The 17475-nt window shown below is 46.9% G+C and overlaps 1 protein-coding gene across 1 annotated transcript in view; it reads left to right on the top strand.

The window, feature by feature from the left end:
• Positions 1-15634, top strand: part of LOC149457527 (sterol 26-hydroxylase, mitochondrial-like) — a 50523-nt gene extending 34889 nt beyond the window's left edge. Inside the window, exons 7-9 of the mRNA XM_089683572.1 lie at positions 3418-3499; positions 9528-9728; positions 12035-15634. Of these exons, the coding sequence (XP_089539698.1) occupies positions 3418-3499; positions 9528-9728; positions 12035-12157 (406 nt within the window). The 3' untranslated portion in view covers positions 12158-15634. The remainder of the gene's footprint in view (positions 1-3417; positions 3500-9527; positions 9729-12034) is intronic.
• Positions 15635-17475: the final 1841 nt, after the last annotated feature.

The raw sequence follows: 17475 nt of genomic DNA, 5'->3' as shown, positions 1-17475 counted from the left end.
CCAAGCTGTGAGGCTGCAGCTCAGCTCTCCCTACTCCTCCACTCCAAGCAAAGAGTCTTCAGCTCAGCTCTCCCTACTCCTTCCCTCCAAGCAGGGAGTCTGCAGCTCAGCTCTCCCTACTCATTTACTCCAAGTGGGGAGTCTGCAGCTCAGCTCTCCCTACTCCTCCACTCCGAGCGGGGAGTCTGCAGCTCAGCTCTCCCTACACCTCCACTCCGAGCGGGGAGTCTGCAGCTCAGCACTCTCTACTCCTCCACTCCGAGCGGGGAGTCTGCAGCTCAGCTCTCCCTACTCCTCCACTCCAAGCGGGGAGTCTGCAGCTCAGCTCTCCCTACACCTCCTCTCCGAGCGGGGAGTCTGCAGCTCAGCTCTCCCTACTCTTCCACTCCAAGCGGGGAGTCTGCAGCTCAGCTCTCCCTACTCCTCCACCCCAAGCGGGGAGTCTGCAGCTCAGCTCTCCCTACTCTTCCACCCCAAGCGGGGAGTCTGCAGCCCAGCTCTCCCTACACCTCCACTCCGAGCGGGGAGTCTGCAGCTCAGCTCTCCCTACTCTTCCACTCCAAGCGGGGAGTCTGCAGCTCAGCTCTCCCTACTCTTCCACTCCAAGCGGGGAGTCTGCAGCTCAGCTCTCCCTACTCCTCCACCCCAAGCGGGGAGCCTGCAGCTCAGCTCTCCCTACTCTTCCACCCCAAGCAGGGAGTCTGCAGCTCAGCTCTCCCTACTCCTCCACCCCAAGCGGGGAGTCTGCAGCTCAGCTCTCCCTACTCTTCCAGCCCAAGCGGGGAGTCTGAAGCTCAGCTCACCTTACTCCTCCAACCCAAGCAGGGAGTCTGCAGCTCAGTTCTCCCTACTCCTCCACTCCAAGCAGGGAGTCTTCAGCTCAGCTCTCCCTACTCCTCCACTCCGAGCGGGGAGTCTGCAGCTCAGCTCTCCCTACTCCTCCACTCAAAGCGGGGAGTCTGCAGCTCAGCTCTCCCTACTCCTCCACTCCAAGCGGGGAGTCTGCAGCTCAGCTCTCCCTACTCCTCCACTCCAAGCGAGGAGTCTGCAGCTCAGCTCTCCCTACTCCTCCACTCCAAGCAGGGAGTCTGCAGCTCAGCTCTCCCTACTCCTCCAACCCAAGCAGGGAGTCTGCAGCTCAGCTCTCCCTACTCCTCCACTCCAAGCAGGGAGCCTGCAGCTCAGCTCTCCCTACTCCTCCACTCCAAGCAGGGAGTCTTCAGCTCAGCTCTCCCTACTCCTTCACTCCAAGCAGGTAGTCTGCAGCTCAGCTCTCCCTACTCCTCCACTCCAAGTAGGGAATCTGCAGCTCAGCTCTCCCTACTCCTCCACTCCGAGCGGGGAGTCTGCAGCTCAGCTCTCCCTACTCCTCCAACCCAAGCAGGGAGTCTGCAGCTCAGCTCTCCCTACTCCTCCACTCCAAGCAGGGAGCCTGCAGCTCAGCTCTCCCTACTCCTCCACTCCAAGCAGGGAGTTTTCAGCTCAGCTCTCCCTACTCCTCCACTCCAAGCAGGTAGTCTGCAGCTCAGCTCACCCTACTCCTCCACTCCAAGTAGGGAATCTGCAGCTCAGCTCTCCCTACTCCTCCAACCCAAGCAGGGAGTCTGCAGCTCAGCTCTCCCTACTCCTCCACTCCAATCAGGGATTCTGCAGCTCAGCTCTCCCTACTCCTCCACCCCAAGCAGGGAGTCTGCAGCTCAGCTCTCCCTACTCCTCCACTCCAAGCAAGGAGTCTGCAGCTCAACATTCACTATATCTGGTCTCCCCAGTCCCTGCATCCACTATATCCACTCTCCCCGGACCCTGCATTCACTATATCTGGTCTCCCTGGACCCTACATTCACTATATCCGGTCTCCTCGGACCCTGCATTCACTATATCCGCTCTCCCCGGACCCTGCATTCACTATATCCGGTCTCCCTGGACCCTGCATTCACTATATCTGGTCTCCCTGGACCCTACATTCACTATATCCGGTCTCCTCGGACCCTGCATTCACTATATCTGCTCTCCCCGGACCCTGCATCCACTATATCTGGTCTTCCCGGACCCTACATTCACTATATCTGGTCTCCGCAGATCCTGCATTCACTATATCCGGTCTCCCCAGACCCTACATTCACTATATCCGGTCTCCCCGGACCCTGCATTCACTATATCCACTCTCCCCGGACCCTACGTTCACTATATCCACACTCCCTCGGACCATGCATTCACTATATCTGGTCTCCCCGAACCCTGCATTCACTCTCCCCAGACCATGCATTCACTATATCCGCTCTCCCTGGGACCCTGCATTCACTATATCCGCTCTCCCCGGGACTCTGCATCCACCATATCCGCTCTCCCAGGACCCTGCATTTACTATATCCGGTCTCCCCGGACCCTGCATTCACTATATCCGCTCTCCCCATACCCGGCATTCACTATATCCGGTCTCCCCGGTCCCTGCATTCACTATATCTGGTCTCCCAGGACCCTGCATTCACTATATCCAATCTCCCTGGACCCTGCATTCACTATATCTGGTCTCCCTGGACCCTGCATTCACTATATCTGATCTCCCAGGACCCTGCATTCACTATATCTGGTCTCCCCGGACCCTGCATTCACTATATCTGGTCTCCCTGGACCCTGCATTCATTATATCTGGTCTCCCCGGACCCTGCATTCACTATATCTGGTCTCCCACAGTACACAGGACATGGAAATGCAATTATTTTAGTCAATATAAACTGCTAAATCCCTTTTCTCATCAGCAGTATATAGCAGTCTTGTGACTTCTATCAGTGTCCAGCAGAGCACTGGTTAATCTTGTAGGAGGAGTTTTCTTTCTGCTCTAGGAGGTTGAAAAACCCCTGACCTCTGTCTGGACAGTGCTGATTGGCCCTGTGCTGATCACATGCACTCTCCCAAGAAAAAAAAAAAACGCTCTAGTAATAAACACCAAACTGAGCATGTGCATGTGGCTGCAGTTCAGTCTGTCTTATCAGGTAGACATTTGAACAAGAAGAGGGGCAGAGCAGACAGGATCAAACAGCCTTTTTACACAATGCGGAGGATTAACCCCTTAGGTTCCACAGTGAATATAACAAGCATGCTTTACTGCATCTACAGACTGATTGTACTGTTGTGGGTTCAGTAACACTTTAAGTAGTAAAGAAATGTACTGTATATGTTTTTTTTGCAGACATACAATTTGGGGTGAAGAGAATCTAACTTTCTCCAGACATTCTCTGCACATGAATCTTCCGTGTACATGTGTGTTATAATCAACAGCAATTCATTCTCCAGCAGAGAATGTTTGGTGAATGTCACATTCACTGCTTTATAGACAGACCCCTTTAAGTTCCCTCTGTCATACCCCCCCCCATACTGCTTCTGCTGCTACTGCTGACACATCTCTTCCTCCTATAGGATGTATCCTGTAGTTCCAACCAACGCAAGACTTATCGCTGACAAAGAGATGGTCATTGGCGATTACAAATTCCCCAAGAGGGTGAGTGCCGGGACAATTCATGATATCCATATAGGTAAAAGACACACCGTGAGCGCTCTCAAAGAAACAGCAGCTGAAAAGCCATGATAAACGCATACAAAAATCCTCAATAAAACATATACATATAAAATGCAGCGCTGTAAAATGATCAAATCATGCAAATCAACACAATAATAGTCCTGAAAAGGTGCTCATTAATTCCCAGTGTCAATGGAAAGAATGCAAACTAACCAGAAGCGCATTTAAAGTACGCATGTGTGTAAGAAATCCTGGAGATTCCCCTCTCTCCCTCTGGTCAGAAAATGGATATGTGCTGAAATGCATGATGATAACGCCCTCTTGTGGAAAAGTGAAATCCTGCAGGCCAGGAAGCTCCCAGGATAGGATATTCCTCTTCAATGGAACCAGGGCTGGGATTGAAAACACTCTGCGGCTGTGAAATTGGGAGAGAGACCCCTCACAGAGGACAAAGAGAGATACTCATAGTCTAGTATATTACTTCAATTTATTTAAAAAAAACAAGTAAAAAACATGTAATCAGGTGGCAAGTGAAAGTGACCCACTGACCCTCTTAAAATTAAAGGTGGCCGCCGGGCCTCCACATGGCACCGGCGGCGTAGTGTCAACGAGGTCCACAGGCCCCTCCTGATGCGTTTCGTGCGCACGCACTTCTTCTGAGGTAGAGCAAGGACCATCTACGTGGTGACACCGGACCCGCTCCAAGAAAAGGTAAGTTGTAAAGAAAGCCGACGACCCCCACAGGATGGATCAGATCTGTGGATTGAGCATAATGGATTGGAGTCCGATCCTCTATGCTCAATCCGTAGATTCGATCCATTCTGTGGGGATCGTCGGAGGGGGTGTCACCAAGTGTTACCGCACCGAGTGACACCAACCCTAGGGACGCCTCTGCCTAGGGTAAAGGGGTACCATCAGTCCTCTTTTACGGGGCACGGGCCAGCAGGGGGGCCCAGGTAACTGGGTGAATTGGCTGTGGGAAGGGAGGGTGATCGGCACAGTTAGGGGGCAATTACTGGAACCTATCCTATGTATGCCTCTGCAGCATCTGAAAGCTGGATTCTTAGCCTCTCCCTTCCGCTGGTTTTCAGCTGCTGCAGAGAGAGCCATACAGGGGATCGGTTCCAGTAATTAACCACCACCACCACCATGCCGATCCCCCTCCCTGTGCACATCTGATTCACCCAACTTCCTGGGCCCCCACAGTGCCGGCTTCTCTCCTCTCGTTCCTACCAGCAGCAGCAAGCACACAATAGGATCCTTCAGGATAGAGAGTGGGAGAAGGATCCAGTAAATGTCACATTAACCAGCCCCTTCCTTTCCTGAATGAACACAATGAGTGATCGGCACCTATTTAATAACTGAAGCATAGTAAATCGTGTTTTTTTTTTTTTTTTAAGGCCTTGTCAGGTTGGCTGTATGGGGCCCTATGGTTTCTAATGGCAGCCCTGCCTATCAATACAGCCTGACAGGCCTGTAAACCTGCCATGGCATTTTTACCTCAAGCCAAAGAGTTCGATAGGCCGCAGCGCCTGTCAAACTCACCCATTGGATTTGGTAGGGTCGTACTGAAACCGTACGCCAAATTCAGTCCAGCAATATAAAACTGCTTTTTGACAATTAAAAAAAAAAAGTGAATAAGAAAAAAAATCTGGTATCGGGAGGTGGCAATAGTGCCTCCTGAACGTCTGTCAGTCACTGCTATATCTCCTCTGAAAAGTGATCCACGTGGATTGCTTTTCAGAGGGCTGTGAAAGAGACTATTATAAAAAGAAAAAAGTCTACTGTCCTCATTGTGCTCTATGCCCTCCACCAAAGTCCACCAATGCTTATAATACAGGATCAAACCACTTCCTTGTCCATTTGCGGACCAACTATGTATCGTACGTCCCAGACTCCAAGTGGTTGTGCCAGGGTGATTCCTGCAGCGGACTGGCCATTCGAGAACTCGGGCACTGCCTGAGGACCCGGGGTCAGTAGGGGGCCTCATGACATGCCCCTGGTACCTTTTATAGGCTTTTTTGGGTGTGGTTTGAGTGTGGGCAAGGACACAGGGGCCCCATGATCCCTTATTGCCCAGGGGCCCCATGAGTTGTCAGTCCACCCCTGGTAGGGATCACCCAGGTAGTTTTTTTGTAGAGCTGGCGATCGGCTCTTTTGTAAAAGTGATCGGAGCAACTATCTAGCCGTCCCACCAGGAGACCCGAGCAACCAACCGGTGCACCCTCTGGCTGGCCAGACAGTCAGGATCAGCTGTTATAGTAACCTGGAAGCAAAGACCTGACATCACTAAACAGCGCCATTTAAAAAAAAAAAATAGAAAGCATTCAAAAACACCGATCTTGATGTTTTGAATGCTTCTAAGTGCAGAGGAAGGATTTGGGGTCTTAGAGATCCTTCCCATAAAGAGTACCTGTCACATGCCTATTGCTGTCACAAAGAAGGTTTACATTCCTTGTGACAGCAATAAAAGTGATACAAAAAATTAAAGCAACAATGTAAAAATAAAAAAATAAAATAAATGAATAATTAAAAAAAAATGTTAAGTATCCCCGTCCCCCCCACGCCAAGGGTGAACACATGTGTCAGTCCCACATGCATGCAAACAGTGATCTTCCCCAGTGGCGTCCCTAGACATTTGCGGGGGGTGCGCGCTGCAGCGGGTGACACCTTTCGCACGGGATAACACCATACCCGCTCCACCAAAAGGTACGTTTTAAAGTAAGCTGACAATCCCCGCAGGATGGATCGGATCTGCAGATTGAGCATAAAGGATTAGAGTCGGGTCCATGATGCTCCCCAATCCGCAGATCCGATCCATCCTGCGGGGATCGTCGGCTTGCTTTAAAAATTAACTTTTTGTGGAGCTCGTGGAGAGATCAGTTAAACCCGTAAAGGTTGCAAGCCGATGATCCCCACAGGATGGATTGGATCTGCAGATTGGGGATCCGATCCATTATGTTCAATCCGCAGATCCGATCCATCCTGCGGGGATCGTTGGAGGGGTGACACCAAGTGTTACCGCACCGGGTGACACCAACCCTAGGGACGCCCCTGATCTTCTCACACGTGGGAGGTATCACCATGAATGTCAGATTATGGGCAGTAATTCTAACATCAGAGTTCCTCTGTAAATCTCAACTGGCAACCTGTAAAAGCTTTTAAACTCTCGCCTATACAAAGTAAAATTTACGTCATTTGACGCCCATTGCACAGCCGTGCGCAATTTTGGGGGGTTCTAGCAAAAAATATAGATTTTTCCATATAAACAAAAAGTGCCAGAAAAGGTCTGGACGTCAAGTGGTTATTACGTAATTACGTAGGTTATTGTGTAATCGACACACCCCCTGGAGGTGGGACATCACCTGGGCTCACTATTCCTTCCACTGACACCAATGAGAGGACACTATTCTTTCCACTGATACCAATGATGGGGCACTATTCCTCCCACTGACACCAATGATGGGGCACTATTCCTCCCACTGACACCAATGATGGGGCACTATTCCTCCCACTGACACCAATGATGGGGCACTATTCCTCCCACTGATACCAATGATGGGGCACTATTCCTCCCACTGATACCAATGATGGGGGACTATTCCTCCCACTGACACCAATGATGGGGCACTATTCCTCCCACTGACACCAATGATGGGACACTATTCCTCCCACTGATACCAATGATGGGGCACTATTCCTCCCACTGACACCAATGATGGGGCACTATTCCTCCCACTGACACCAATGATGGGGCACTATTCCTCCCACTGACACCAATGATGGGACACTATTCCTCCCACTGATACCAATGATGGGGCACTATTCCTCCCACTGACACCAATGATGGGGCACTATTCCTCTCACTGATACCAATGATGGGGCACTATTCCTCCCACTGATACCAATGATGGGACACTATTCCTCCTACTGACACCAATGATGGGGCACTATTCCTCCCACTGATACCAATGATGGGGCGCTATTCCTCCCACTGATACCAATGAGAGGACACTATTCTTTCCACTGACACCAATGATGGGGCGCTATTCCTCCCACTGACACCAATGATGGGGCACTATTCCTCCCACTGACACCAATGAGAGGACACTATTCTTTCCATTGACACCAATGATGGGACACTATTCCTCCTACTGACACCAATGATGGGACACTATTCCTCCTACTGACACCAATGATGGGGCGCTATTCCTCCCACTGATACCAATGATGGGGCACTATTCCTCCCACTGACACCAATGATGGGGCACTATTCCTCCCACTGATACCAATGATGGGGCACTATTCCTCCCACTGACACCAATGATGGGACATTCTTCCTCCCACTGACACTAATGATGGGGCACTATTCCTCCCACTAATACAAAAAATGGGGCATTATTCCTCCCACTGACACCAATGATAGGACACTATTCTTTCCACTGTGGCACTATTCCTCCCACTGACACCAATACCAATGGGGCACTATTCCTCCCACTGACACCAATGATAGGACACTATTCTTTCCACTGACACCAACGATGGGGCACTATTCCTCCCACTAATACAAAAAATGGGGCACTATTCCTCCCACTGACTCCAGTGATGGTGCACTATTCTTCCCACTGATACCAATGATGGGGCACTATTCCTCCCACTAATACCAATGATGGGGCACTATTCCTCCCACTGATACCAATGATGGGGCACTATTCCTCCCACTGACACCAATGATGGGGCACTATTCCTCCCACTGATACGAATGATGGGGCACTATTCCTCCCACTGATACCAATGATGGGGCACTATTCCTCCCACTGACACCAATGATGGGGCACTATTCCTCCCACTAATACCAATGATGGGGCACTATTCCTCCCACTGATACCAATGATGGGGCACTCTTCCTCCCACTGATACGAATGATGGGGCACTACTCCTCCCACTGATACCAATGATGGGGCACTATTCCTCCCACTGACACCAATGATGGGGCACTATTCCTCCCACTGACTCCAGTGATGGGGCACTATTCCTCCTACTGACACCAATGATGGGGCACTATTCCTCCTACTGTTACCAATGATGGGGCACTATTCCTCCCACTAATACCAATGATGGGGCACTATTCCTTCCACTAATACCAATGATGGGGCACTATTCCTCCCACTGATACCAATGATGGGGCACTCTTCCTCCCACTGATACGAATGATGGGGCACTATTCCTCCCACTGACACCAATGATGGGGCACTATTCCTCCCACTGACACCAATGATGGGGCACTATTCCTCCCACTGACACCAATGATGGGGCACTATTCCTCCCACTAATACCAATGATGGGGCTCTATTCCTCCCACTGATACCAATGATGGGGCACTATTCCTCCCACTGACACCAATGATGGGGCACTATTCCTCCCACTGATACGAATGATGGGGCACTACTCCTCCCACTGATACCAATGATGGGGCACTATTCCTCCCACTGACACCAATGATGGGGCACTATTCCTCCCACTAATACCAATGATGGGGCACTATTCCTCCCACTGATACCAATGATGGGGCACTATTCCTCCCACTGACACCAATGATGGGGCACTATTCCTCCCACTGACTCCAGTGATGGGGCACTATTCCTCCTACTGACACCAATGATGGAGCACTATTCCTACCACTGATACAAATGATGGGGCACTATTCCTCCCACTGACACCAATGATGGGGCACTATTCCTCCCACTGATGGGGCACTATTCCTCCCACTGATGCCAATGATGGGGCACTATTCCTCCCACTGATGCCAATGATGGGACACTGTTTTCATCCACTGACAGCAGGACATTTTCTACCCCCGCTGGCCACAGTCTAACCCCCCCTAAAGTCTGAAACACAGTAAATTGGCCCTTTGTTTAGACAGTTTGTTTAGACCCGTGTTGTCCACTATCAGTGTGTAGATGTGTATACAGGAAAGATACTCTAGCTGTGTCACTTCTTCTTCTTCCAGACTCTCTTTGTCTTAAATCATTACGCCATCTCCAGGGATGAAGTCCACTTCCCGAATCCAGGGAAGTTTCTTCCTCAGCGGTGGCTGCGGGAAGAAGGGATGACCCACCACCCGTTCAGTTCCATTCCTTTTGGCTATGGGGTGCGAGGCTGTGCTGGCAAGAGGATCGCCGAGCTGGAGATGCATCTGGCACTTTCACGGGTAAGCGTGCGAAGATAAAGCAGCAAAAGAAGGATCTTCACAGAGGGAGAGAGCAGAGAGACTAGGGAGCAGGAGCCTCATGTGGTGTACTTAGTGAAATAAAAATGAACATAAAGTCTACAAGAGGGAGCAACTAAAACAGTCTGGAGGAGAGCGACAAGGAGAGTCCAAGTGAGTCCCCATGCAGGGTAGAAAGTAAGTTGGTCTGTGGTTTCGGGATGTAATTGCCTAATAAGGCATTAGTATCCCAGGTAGGGATGTCCTTCAGATTTGGTCCACACACAAGTTTGGACCTAACCTTGGCTGTTCGGTGGAACGCCTGAACATTTACCCATTCGGTGAGAGCCAGATGCCATGTATAATCACAGTATTACTACCATGATTATACATGACAACTTCCTGCTTCCTGACGAAGTCACCAGGCCATCCTACATCCCCCCAAAAACTCCACATCAGGTCCATAGCAGAGCGTGTAGGAAAGGGAAAGGGGGGGGGGAGAGCGTGTGCCTCTCTCTTCTGTGAACCATACCAGGCCACATGCCCTCAACATGAGGGTACCTTGTTATAAAATGTCGACAAGGGACTGTTCTCACCCACCCTGGCCTGGTGGTTGTTGGGGTCTTCAGATCAAGGAAAAACCACATACCACCCCACCCCTATGTAAATGAGCAAGACCTACACAATATCCCTCTTCAGAGGGCTAAGACAAATGTATATGAGCCCTAATATTCTTAAAGCCCAACTATGGCCAGTTTTTTAACCCCTTGGCACCGGGGCCTCCCAGCCCTTTAAGGGGTTTTAGATTATGTGACTGTCATGAGCTTTCTGTTAGTTGCTGGTAACTGTGTCAAAGGTTCTGTTTATTTATTTCCGGTACTTATATAGCGCCATCAATTTACGCAGCGCTTTACAGTTGCAAGAAAAAGTATGTGAACCCCTTGGGATTACGTGGCGTTTTGTATGAATTGGGCATAAAATGTGCTCTGAACGTCATCTAAGTCACAACAATAGAAGAACACAGTCTACTGAACATAATAAACATGTTGACTTCATGCAAGTCAACAATTCTTGATCGTAGGTCTTCTGAGAGCTCTTTTCTGCGAGGCATGGTTCACATCAGACAGTGCTTCTTGAAACCAGTAAACCCAAAACAGGTGTGTGTTTTTTAAGGGCAGGACAGCTGTCAGCAACACATCCAATATCATCACACTGATTGGAGTCAAGGTTGGCTCACTCCTGGCTCCAATTAGCTCTGGGAGAAGTCATTAAGCTAGGGCCTCACATACTTTTTCCTCTCTGCACTGTGAATGTTTACATGTTATGTGCAATTAAACCATGGCAACATCTAATGATTGTGTAGTATTATGTTCAGCAGACTGTGTTCTTCTATTGTTGTGACTTAGATGACGTTCAGAGCACATTTTATGCCCAATTCATGCAAAACTCCCCGTAATCCCAAGGGGTTCACATACTTTTTCTTGCAACTGTACATATATATTGTACATTCACATCAGTCCCTAACCGTCAACGGCGTACAATCTAAGGTCCCTAACTCACATTCATACATACACATACTAGGGACAATTTAGACAGGAGACAATTCACCTACCAGCATGTTTATGGAGTGTGGGAGGGAACCCACGCAGGCACAGGGAGAACATGAAAACTCCAGGCAGGTGGTGCCGTGGTTGGGAATCGAACCTACGACCCTAGTACTGCCAGACGGAAGTGCTAACCATTTAGCCACTGTGCTGCCCGCTGTGTGTATCTTTAGGTATGCCTCTCGCTGTTAAGGGCCACCCACTTAGAGGCTGTATATATGCCTACAGGAATATACGCAGCAGGAAGGAGGTAAATTTAAATTTAAATCGTCCCTAGTGGTCGTAGTGGTGGGAAAAAAAAAGCAGATGCAATACACATCTCCTCTCTGGTGCTACCTCTCATGATAATTCAAGTTGGCCACTAGATGTCCTCAGGTCATTCAACCCAGTAGATTGAGGAAATAATGTAAGTGCAGGGCACTTTGTACCCGCCCCCCCCCCCTTCACTGTGTGACCACCCACCCCTAGTAGAGCATCTAAAGATGACCCTGGGCATCACATAACCGGTCTGAAGACCTAAATGTGAAAAAAAAGAATACAAAAGCTAAATAGAGTGGGGACCTCCAGAAGAGGGGGGGGGCATGAATTTGGCCCTAAACAACAGATACATTATAAACTTGTGGTTTGGCCAACATCACATTATTTGAAAACATTCTGAGATAAGTTGGACTCCCCTTTTTAATCTCTTGGTTTCCACTTTTACAGATTATCCAGATGTTTGAGGTTAAACCGGATCCCAAACTCGGAGAAGTCAGATCACTCGCACGTATCGTCCTATCGGCAAGCCGACCCATAAACCTGAGGTTCCTAGAGAGGAAATCTGCTTAATGTTCTGACTGAAACCAACTGTAATCCCGAAATTTCTTCTGGCAATCAGCTTCTAGAGGGCAAAACTACAACCCGTGTCTGTAATATAGTCCTGAAATTATGGAACAACAAGCAGATAAAAATATGGAGTTCCTATGTAATAAAGTAAAAATACAGCACGCCATCAATAGAAAGGAAACCAGTGGACCCTTTAACCCTTTCTTGATCTTCCCCCATGAATGGAAAGCAGGGATGCCAATTTAGACTACTTAAAGCTTCAGCTCACCCCTATGGTGGGGCTGATCATCACCATAAGGGACCATTGGTGTGGTAGGGGGAAGGCGAGGTCCTACCAGTCAAGCAGTAGGCTTTGGAGAGCAGCAGAATGTATGACCCAACAGCTGGGCCATACGAGATTGGGGGGGTAGCTGTGTGCAGAAATAGACAGCTTCCTCAATATATCTACATTACTCTAATATGTGACATGTTCTGAATCATTCACTTATATAGAGTGCATTCAGAAAGTATTCAGACCCCCTTCACTATTTTCAATGTTATGTTGCAGTCCGATACTACATTTGTTTAAATTAGAGATGAACCGATACCATTCTTTTTACAGCGGGTACGAGTACCGCTACTTTATTATTAATACTCACCGATACCAATTACCAATACCTGTTTACTCTTTAGATGTCAGCAGGGGAACCCCGCTGACAGCTGAACGAGGGATCAGTTGTTAACCACTTCCCGACCGGCCGTTGCATATAAACGGCCGGACGGTGGTAGTGCAGGGTCGGGTGGCCGTTTATAAACGACCTCCCTGCACGCTGCTTGTGCGCGCTCCCTGGGAGCGCGCAGCATCGCGATCCGTTGCCCGCTGTGTCCTCCGGACACAGTGAAACACCGATCGTCGGACAGGACCTCTGTACGAGGTCCCGATCATATGATCACTGATTGGCCAATCAGTGATCACATGCAAAGTAGTAAGCAAGATGTCACTTGTGACATTGCGTCCCCAACCAAACTGTCAAACCATCAAATGGCCGGTGTTATAACTGATCACATGTGCAGCACCATGGCAGTTGCAGATCAAACAGAAGCAGATTCCTTAACTGTAAAGGATAGGAGGGTTTATTTCAACTCTAAGGCCCCTTTCACACGGGCGTTCTGTATGTCCGTTGCTCATATGTCCGTTTACGGATGAAAAACAGACACCTATGTATTTCTATGGACTTGTGGATGTAAAGGGATGATCTTCTGTTTACATCCGATAATGTCTCTATCCATTAATATCCGGAAGAATCCGGAACAATAGGAAGAAACCCCTATTTTTCTTCTGTAAAAAAAAACAATAACAAACGAAAAACAGATGTAAATGGACAAAAAACGGATGTAAACGGACATACGGTCCATTTTTGTATCGGTAAAGGATGTAATAAAACAAATGTAAACAGATGAAAAACGGATGTAAACTGATGAAAAAAAAATAAATAAAATGCTCGGGTAAAAGGAGCCTAGGGCTGTCAGCAGATCGGCCTCTACAGATTCAGCAGTGCCTAAAAATGGAGCATAAATGAGCATGTGCAGAACAGGGTGAGACTGTATATTACTAGATTTTAAACAGTACCGACACATACTGTATTTGTAAAGTTTAACATAGATATACCTGCAAAAGGGGCCAGCCTGACGTGATCCATTGATCCAGGTGGACTTCGTTTTCTGACTAAACTTCCGCTTTAAAATGACCCAAATTTTTTTTTCTTTAAATTTTGCACTTTTTTCAATGCGAAATGTGTAAATATATGTTAAAGGTGTAAAAATATTGTTGAACAAAGCAAATAATAACAAAAAAAAGTTTTAATTATTAATAGTTTATAAAATATAAATGAACAAAAAAAGAAATCAGCAGAAAAATAATAATTAAGGAGTTAATTAGGGTTGATAAGAGTACATGAAGGGTTAATAAGGGGGTTAAACAGAGGAACATTTAAATTTCAAACCAAAAAAAAAACCTTTTTTGTACTTGTCAGGTTTCTTTTAACTGACTTAATTTGCATATCCTAATCCCTTTCATCTGTAGATGAATAAACAGAAAGATACAAAATGAAACAATGTTTTAGTGACTGAGTAATTATGTTGATATTTATTGTCAGACTGCTTTTTTTTTTTGTTTACACATCGGTTTAATAAGGACACCAGCCCCTCTCCACTTACCCTCCTGAGGATTTACCCCCCTTCGTGACCATCGCCATTTTTTGCGTTACAGCGCTGCGATAATTTAACTGACAATTGTGTGGTTATGCAACGCTGCACCCAAACTAAATTTACGTCCTTTTGTTCCCACGAATTGAGCTTTCTTTCGGTGATATTTGATCCTCTCTGCGTTTTTTTTATTTTTTGCACTATAAGCAAAAAAAGACAATTTTGAGGAAAAAAAACAATATTTTGGACTTTTTGCTATTAAACATGTCCAGTTAAAAGAATTAAAAAAATCTAATTCTGTCATAAATTTAGGCCAAAATGTATTGTTATATTAGGTATCCAGCACTAGCCTGCTCTCACTATAATACCCCACCAAGTCACTTTAACCGTTCTTCCCCTGAAGTACATACATAAATCAATTAATCATTAAGCACACTTGGTAACAGAAAACTCAATATTCATGTATAAAGTCCCAAAATAAGTCCCAAAATCTTAGTGTATAAAGTCCCAAAATAAGAGTCCAAAAAATCAAAATCCAAATAATTCCCTAAGAGGTTATCTCTAAATCAATACTTTCTTAAATCTTCGTATCTTCAAACCGCCTTTTTTTGGTGTACTCCAAAAATAAATCTTCATATACCTCAAAGAAAAAAACTCGACATAGTGCTTTATCCAAATAATATCCAAAATATAATAAAAGTGCCACACGTGTTACATGCAAAAACACTCCCGTGCCACAGCAACCGTGAGAAAAAATACCTCTGCCTTACATGTTATTCACTGCACACAAATAACAGAAGTGCATAATTACCCTCAAGGTAGTAACACAAGCCATAGATGAGATTATTTCCAACCTTTTTCCTTCAGCCTTTCCAACCACTTCCCATAGACCTCATAAACAGACCAGGGATCAGTGTATATAATAAATAATCACAGTACTTTAATATAGCAACTTACATTAAAATAAGAAGAGATCAGCTTCCACACACAAAGCGATTGATTCCACAATCGAGCCTCTCCTCAGTGGTGTTACAATATCCTCAGCATACCACTTCAGAGAAGGAATATATAATTGGTAATAAGTTCCCCACTACCCATACATCTGTATGGAGGATTCCAGGGCATAGACAGCCGCGTGTTCCAAGAACAAAAATGGCCACCACAGCACTTCCGGAAGAACGTCAGAACGTCACCACGTCACGTGCCCCGGACGCGTTTCGTCACATCCGGACTTTATCAACAGGGATCAACTGTTGATACTATACATACAATAAAACAAGATTTAATTGTTATAAATGGATTTTGTCTTTATTATTTATTTGATACAGTCACTCACAACATTCTTTCTTACTCAGGTCAAGTGGCACAATACATTGATACATGCCCTATAGTTGCTCCTAGGGATACCCTTTTTTTAATCGGCGAGTACGAGTACCGATAATTTCGGTCAAGTCCCCACCAATACCAATTACCAATACTTTGTGGTGCAATTTGCGTCAATACAAAATGTATGGATGCAAATTACCCCGCAAAAAATAGCATGCAAGTTGAACAGGAATGCGATTCCTGTCTAAATCACGTGCAGTTTCCCCTTTGCTCCTGTGTGAATCCAGGCTGTCATAGAGTTCACACAGGAGCGGTGCAGGGAGGTTTCCCGCAGTGGAGAGTGGGCATGTGGGGATGTATACAGGAGCATATTTACCACAAGGCATTTGCCTGGGGCGGCATTTTTCAGGGGGGCAGCAGCATTTTTCAGAGGGGCAGCACCGCCCCCCAAAGGAAGGGATGGAAGAAGGGACACACGTAGCATAGGGAACAGGTGGGATCTGAGAGAGGCTGCGGGCTGCTTGATGGTGTAGGCAGAGGCTGACTCTTGTTCCTAGGGATGTGAAGGTGAGTGTCTTCACTCTTGCAGCATCTGGGGGGGGGCATTGCCAGTGTATGGGGGGGTGGTGGTAATGGAAGACAATCTTGGGTGGGGGGCTGGGGTGTTGTTGGTCAGTGTCAGGCTCTCTTCATGGGGGAGGGGGATGTTGGTCAGTGTCAGGCTCTCTTCATGCGGGAGGGGGGTGTTGGTCAGTGTCAGGGTCTCTCCATGGGGGGGGAGCCTATTTTTTGTGTTGTCTAGGGAAGCACAAAACCTAAATACACCGTTGGATGTATACTATGGAAGCAGATGCTCCATATTCTCAGTGGTAGGAGAGGAGAGAAAGAAATTTGAAATGCCCACGGCTTTCTCTCCTTTCCTTGCAGGGATGACAGTTCGGGCTAGATGTACTGATCTTATTTCCTGAGGCCCTAAAGTGCCAGGACAGTACAAATCCCCCCAAATGACCTCTTTTTGGAAAGCAGACAGTCCAAGGTATTTAGTAAGATTTATACATGGAGATCATATCCCCCCTTATGTATTATACATGGAGATCATATCCCCCCTTATGTATTATACATGGAGATCATATCCCCCCTTATGTATTATACATGGAGATCATATCCCCCTTATGTATTATACATGGAGATCATATCCCCCCTTATGTATTATACATGGTGATCATATCCCCCCTTATGTATTATACATGGAGATCATATCCCCCCTTATGTATTATACATGGTGATCATATCCCCCCTTATGTATTATACATGGTGATCATATCCCCCCTTATGTATTATACATGGAGATCATATCCCCCTTATGTATTATACATGGAGATCATATCCCCCTTATGTATTATACATGGAGATCATATCCCTCCTTATGTATTATACATGGAGATCATATCCCCCTTATGTATTATACATGGTGATCATATCCCCCCTTATGTATTATACATGGAGATCATATCCCCCCTTATGTATTATACATGGTGATCATATCCCCCCTTATGTATTATACATGGAGATCATATCCCCCCTTATGTATTATACATGGTGATCATATCCCCCCTTATGTATTATACATGGTGATCATATCCCCCCTTATGTATTATACATGGTGATCATATCCCCCCTTATGTATTATACATGGAGATCATATCCCCCCTTATGTATTATACATGGAGATCATATCCCCCTTATGTATTATACATGGAGATCATATCCCCCTTATGTATTATACATGGAGATCATATCCCTCCTTATGT

This window comes from Staurois parvus, unplaced genomic scaffold (assembly GCF_062004578.1).
Source record: "Staurois parvus isolate SC_StPar_1 unplaced genomic scaffold, SC_StPar_1.0 ptg000315l, whole genome shotgun sequence".
Taxonomy (NCBI): domain Eukaryota; kingdom Metazoa; phylum Chordata; class Amphibia; order Anura; family Ranidae; genus Staurois; species Staurois parvus.
This window is presented reverse-complemented; position numbering and strand designations above follow the sequence as displayed.